Here is a 6,000-nt window from a genome sequence, read left to right as displayed (position 1 = left end):
ATTCCATCTCCCGTGTTGACAAACGCCAGCGCTGAGGCTTTGCAGTCCGCGGCTGCAGTTTGCAGTGGAGCTAAGCGGTGTGCGGCTTTAATTCCACGTCAGATCAACTTTGATCAATATCCCCCTACCGGCCCAATTGGAAGAGCCCAATTCACCGCCGCTGAGCCTTTTCGCTCTTTCCTTCTTTTTTCCCCCTCTTTAGACCCACCATCTTCTGGGGGAGAAAAGTCTCGGGTTTTCTTTTAATTTCTTTTTTTCTCTCTCTCTCTCTTTTGTTTCTTTGGGGGATTTGTTTGTTTTTCTGTGTTTTGTCTTTTTTGTTTTGTTTTGGGTTTTATTCTCTCTCTCTCTGTCTCTCTCTGTCTCTCTCTGTCTCTCTCTGTCTTAGAGATAGGGAGGGAGATCGCTTTGGCGAACCGAGCTTGCAGCCAATGAACCCGCCTTCCAGATTGGTGTGAAGACAGAAGTGAGGTGGGGGGCGGGGAGGGGGTGTGAGAGAGCCTGGAAGCGAGCGAGCGAGCGAGGAGAGAGAGAGAGAGAGAGAGAGAGAGAGAGAGAGAAAGAGAGGAGGTGGTGGAGGAGGACTAGTGTGGGGTGGAAAGGAAGAGTGAGCGAGAGAGCAAGTTGAGGGGAGGGGGTGAAAGAGCCGGCGAATTCTTTTTCTTTTTCTATTATTATTTTGAAGACTCCCGAGTTGCGCCTATGCTCTTGTCAGCTTCGTTCTAGGCGTAGCACGGCCAGGCAGAAGAAAATGGGGCAAAGCGTGCTCCGGGCGGTCTTCTTTTTAGTCCTGGGGCTTTTGGGTCATTCTCACGGAGGATTCCCCAACACCATCAGCATAGGTAAGCGCGAGCCAACCCGCCGGTCGGGCCGGGCTCTCTTGCACCCGAGACCACTACCCTGGCGTGGCTTCTGCGGCCGCGGGTCCCTGTCCTGCATGGCCTGGGAAGGGACGGGGGACGGGGATCGGGCAGGAATCTCAGGGATCTGAGCCTCAGAGAGCTGGCTGGTCTGGGGAGCATCGGGAACCAGAGGGGTGATCTCCTGGGGCTTGGCGGGGTGGGCTGCCGCGTTTTCCGAGCTGAGCGGAGCAGGGGAGGCATGCCAGAGGCTGCAGTCGGGCGAAGAGTCACGGCTTTTCGGCTCGCTGCTCCGGACTTTGCCATGGCGTGCGTGCCGCCGCTGGAAGTTGTCCCAGGGTGATGCCTCCTGTCTGGCTGCGCCAGGGCGCGTAACCCGGTCCGGGGTTCCCTGTCCCGCGTCTCCGGGTCCCGGGAGACCGGCTAGCGCTGGGGGAGGTGGAAGCCCACCCTGGATTCCCCCAGACCCGGGCAGCAACCGAGGTCAGTGGCGGATGGGGTAGGAGGCGGGGGTGAGACTAGAAGCCGAGCCAGCGAGCGGCGAAGTCACGCAGACCACGAATTCATGAATTGCCGCTGTGTCTGTCTGGAGCCCGGCTCCCGGGCGCTGGGAGGGAGTTCTCTCGGCTTCTCCCTGGATTTACTAGTCAAGAAGTTAGAATTATTGCCATTACAGAACCAAGCCCCTGTACTGTCATGGGGGAGCGGGGGCCTGTGGGGAACAGGATGGGGCAGCAGGGGGAATGAAATTGTTTTTCTTCCCAACCTTTCCCTTTGCGCCACGAAAAGATGAACCAGCTTGTGGAGATGGGAGGTAGCGGAGGAAGAGGGGAGAGGAAGCTACCGCCTAAGAACGAAGTCCCACTCTTGGTTCCATCGTCCTACCCCAAAGCAGCCTCCTTTTCCCTCTTTCCCCTTTCCCCCTTCTCGCCAGCCTCTCCTCCGACTCTTTAGAGGAAAACTAGGTTTCTCTTGGCCAAAATTTGAGTTCACAAGTCTTCAAAGACACACAGGTTGAAAATCAATCATGATCACGCACCCAGGTACCACTGAGAGGTTATCGCCTATCTGTAGCTCCCCAATTTCTAACCACTCCTGGGGGGGACACAAGCCAAATCTTGGTTCCCTTTGCTTGTAGGTGGACTTTTCATGAGAAACACGGTGCAGGAGCACAGCGCTTTCCGCTTTGCTGTGCAGTTATACAACACCAACCAGAACACCACCGAGAAGCCCTTCCATTTGAATTACCACGTAGATCACTTGGATTCTTCCAATAGTTTTTCTGTGACTAATGCTTGTAAGTAGATCTGCTTTTCCTCCTTTTGGGACCTGGGAACCTCATTTGCATTTTGCTTGTGGGACTTGGGGTCTGCGTAAGTGCTGGGGTGGCGATTGCCTTAGTAGACATTTTAGGGGCTCTAGTCAATCCAGGTTTCATGTGACATAAATCAACTCCAGAGGATCCTGCTGAGGGAGGGACTTAAGGCAAGTACACAAAACTCTGTTGTGAATAATGTTTCATGCAAAAGTTTCATTTTCCTCCCTGCTAAACTGGCGCTCCCTCCCCCGCAACCCCCTCCCTTTTTTTTCCTTTGGCTGGAAAAAAAAGAGAAAAAATAGCATGGTTGTTCAGGGAAATTTCTTCAGATGAGATTAAAGAAAGAAGCCTCTTGATTGAGTCAATTCAGGATGTGCATTACTTGACTGTTAAAGCTAGCACCTGGCTGTAGGAATGAGCTGAATTTGACAATCGCTTAATATATAGGAGCCAAATATGAGAAATTCTGCAAACAAGTGACCTTGAGGGACAGATCAGGCTCGGTTCCCTGGCCTCTTTCTGTCCTAGAATATCACCTTTCTTACCGAGAGAGCTCTGATAGGAACTGATAAGACTACAAACTGATTACAAGTGATGAACGCCTGGCAAACTGAGGGGAAGGGAGAAAGTGCTCAGTGACTCTTTGGAAAGCTACTTCTGTTCTGTCTCCCCTAGTGTTGTTCAACTCCCCCCCCCCCCCCGCCCCGCCATTGTTAGGGACAACACAGTTCTTAACTTAGAGCAAAAGGTGGAAAGGCGGAGGCTTGCAGCAGGAAAACCGAATGCCAAAAGGGAAGAATTTCATCAGCCCCCCAAAGCAGTTTCTGAAACAGCTAGTTGTGCCCTGTGATTGTTCCTGTGGAAAGGGGACATTTCATTTTGAGAAGTAAAACCACGGGAACCTGGATGACTGATAGCCTGTTGGACACAGGTTTTTCTGGAATGTTTTATGAGAGACTGATAATTCTTCATCTGAGCTTATTTCATGAAAAGTTTTCACAACAATGAGGGTGAGGATGGCATAAATATGTTTTGCTTTTATGGCTGGTGTAGTTGGGAATTTTTGATTTTCTTTCAGGGGAGAAATGATGTTTATATTTGGTTGGGTGAAACTTTGTATATGACTTTCTTCAAGTTCTTCTGCCTCAAAGGATATGTGATTTCCAAAAACTGTTGAAAGGGTCTCCAAGGGCACAGCCTCCTTGGATTTGAAGACTTGGGTCAAGGGGATGGAGGTGAATTACTTTGCAAGAAATTGTGACAGTTTTCAGCTTTAAGAAAATTTTAGCTGAAGGTACAGATCCTTATATGAACATGTTCTGAGGTACTCTGTATTTGACATTCTTTGGCTTTCCGACATTGACAAAAATAGGAGCTTATTAACTCCAGCTAAGTGTGAAAGTTACAAAATGTCTGTCTATACTTTGCATCTGATTTTGGTAATCCCAGCCTGTCTCTTCAGCACACTTACAACACACATCTGACTCTTAATTCTGCAGCCCTGAGATCTTGTCAAGAGGCCGAATTCCAAAGGCAGCTTCCTAAATATCAATTAGAACAGATTTAAAACCAAATACATGAAACTACCCAGATTTATTATTATTAACAATGAATAATGTTTATTTCAACTCACTTTAGTATCTTTCCACTGATGTTGACTGAGATAAGAGTGCTAATTGACTTCTCAGGAATGATTAATTTCCAAGGTTTTGGTCTTGCTGTTTATGGTCAAATCAGACTGACACTAGCCAGCCCAGGGCCATCAGAACGCTACTCAAGGAGCAATCAGGAAATGATCCTTGCCATGTGAAAAGCTCAGGTTTGAGAACAGGCACTAAGTCATCTGTATTGGTGTTGAGTTGCCTTAATGCCCTACCTCTCAGGGCAATAAAGGGACAACCGTGAAAGGAAAAGAAATTGATCAACGCCCCCCCCCCCGCCCGCCACCGCTGTAAGTCCACAACACTTCATCTTACAAGCTTATAAGGCTGGGTTATGGCTGGGGGCTTGAAAGTGTAGCATAAGGGGTGTGGCTTACTGGGCAACAGGAAAGACAGAAAAGGCGACCTTGCCCTTAGTTATGCCAAATACACATATTTGCACACACTGACTCACACGGGAGAGATTTCTAGAAACCAGTGATGTGTACCCAGCTGCCTGTTGCACACTCAGACTTTACAGCTCAGAAGACAGAGGAGGAAAGCTGTCGTCTTCTCCAGTCCCCGAAACAGTCCTCTCTGAATGTCACAATCATTGAATGGGGGCCAGATCTCAAAGCTGTCTCCTGGTAGCCGCTGCCTACAATCTTAGTATGAGGAAGATGACTAGTCCAACCACCGTCTGATAGTCTCTGAATGCAGAAAACAATCATTTCACGGGGCCAGGGAAGCCCTGCAGGTGTATCTCATTTCTTTCCCTGCCCTTGAGAGTTCTTTTTCTCATGGAAGTGAAGATCACATATCACAGATGTCGGCACACAATACTAGTTCAGCGCTGGAGCCTGGCAGGTGACCCCTGGTTCCATTCTTACAATTGATTGCACTATTACACAGAGAAAAAAAAAACACCCTGGATCCTCTGGCCTGCCCCTCCCTGGAGACCTAGGGAGAATTTGAGAAAACCCCAGGTGAGTCCAAACCTGCTTGCCCACCTCTCCTGTCTGCTTCAATATGGAATAGAATGGCAAAAATTAAAGAAACTTTCCCCTCTTCCCATTCAAAACTCCTAGTTTCAGCTTCCCCTAACACTAGAATTGATCTCTTTCCATGATCTTTCCTGCACCCTCAATCTTGCGGCAGACACACACTTCTGAGGACACAGGTATGCAGGTAAACAAAAAAGCCAAAAATAAACAAACGGTAATGCCTTCTGTATGTGTCCCTGCTCTCTGCTCTCCCTCTGCATCCCCTCCCCCAATGTATTCAGAGAGTTTGCTTGCAATGAATCCCAGGCATCAGTTATTTAAAGACTCTTCTTCACCAGCAACCAATTCTTTTCTGCACAACCCCCAAGAGGTTTGCTTAAGACAGACTCCGCCCTCAATCCGCATCTTAAGAGGCCAATAAAAGCATCTCTGGTTTTGAAAGGTGGTTCATTTGGGATCTCAGCTCAGAGGTGAATTGAAGTTTATCGAAGAGACTCAGCTGATTTGGAGCACATGTTCTTATTTCGTAGTGATTAACTGAGTTTGCTGCTTTACTTTTCAATTTGGCTAGGTAGCCCCAGAAAGAAGCATGGTGTGAATACTATGATTTCAGGATACATGCATTCATACACACACACACACACACACACACACACAGAGGCACCTACACACCCATAATCAGTATTTATGAAAAGAGGTGTCACACACGTTTTAAGTTGTATACACGTCTGTTCTTTAAAAACCAGATTTGATCATCGTAGGGCTTTGGGGAATGTGGCAACACCAAGGGACTGCTGAGTCCCACTGGTGTGGCTTTGCTCCCCTGGTTCCTCAGGAAATGCCTCCGATTCCCTTGAAGTCCCCTCCTGTGTCTTTCTGCTGTGCACTTGTAGTACACTCCACACTACATCACCCCAGCCTCTGCAGTGTCAGCTCATTAGCACACAGATCTCATATTCCCTCTCTGCACTGTCATTGCAAAAATTGCTGTTGTACACCTTTACAGCCAACAAATGTGCTTGTGGATTACGCGCTGTTTGCAAGAAGCAAGGAAAAGGCAAATGTAACCTTAAAGGTTATTCACCACGGAATTGTGCTCTTAACGCATTGGCTTAAGTAAAAATCTGTTGATGGAGGCGTAATAGTGATGGTGGGACTGACAGTGGGACTTAGGAGTG

At 48.3% G+C, this 6,000-nt stretch overlaps 1 protein-coding gene across 1 annotated transcript in view; it reads left to right on the top strand.

Moving 5' to 3' along the window:
* Positions 1 to 348: 348 nt before the first annotated feature.
* Positions 349 to 6,000, top strand: part of GRIA3 (glutamate ionotropic receptor AMPA type subunit 3) — a 291,582-nt gene continuing 285,930 nt past the window's right edge. Inside the window, exons 1-3 of the mRNA XM_060138030.1 lie at positions 349 to 466; positions 686 to 842; positions 1,999 to 2,157. Of these exons, the coding sequence (XP_059994013.1) occupies positions 752 to 842; positions 1,999 to 2,157 (250 nt within the window). The 5' untranslated portion in view covers positions 349 to 466; positions 686 to 751. The remainder of the gene's footprint in view (positions 467 to 685; positions 843 to 1,998; positions 2,158 to 6,000) is intronic.

The sequence above is a fragment of the Lagenorhynchus albirostris genome, chromosome X, assembly GCF_949774975.1.
Source record: "Lagenorhynchus albirostris chromosome X, mLagAlb1.1, whole genome shotgun sequence".
NCBI lineage: Eukaryota > Metazoa > Chordata > Mammalia > Artiodactyla > Delphinidae > Lagenorhynchus > Lagenorhynchus albirostris.
The sequence above is the reverse complement of the archived record's forward strand: the minus strand, read 5'-3'. Positions and strand labels throughout refer to the sequence as shown.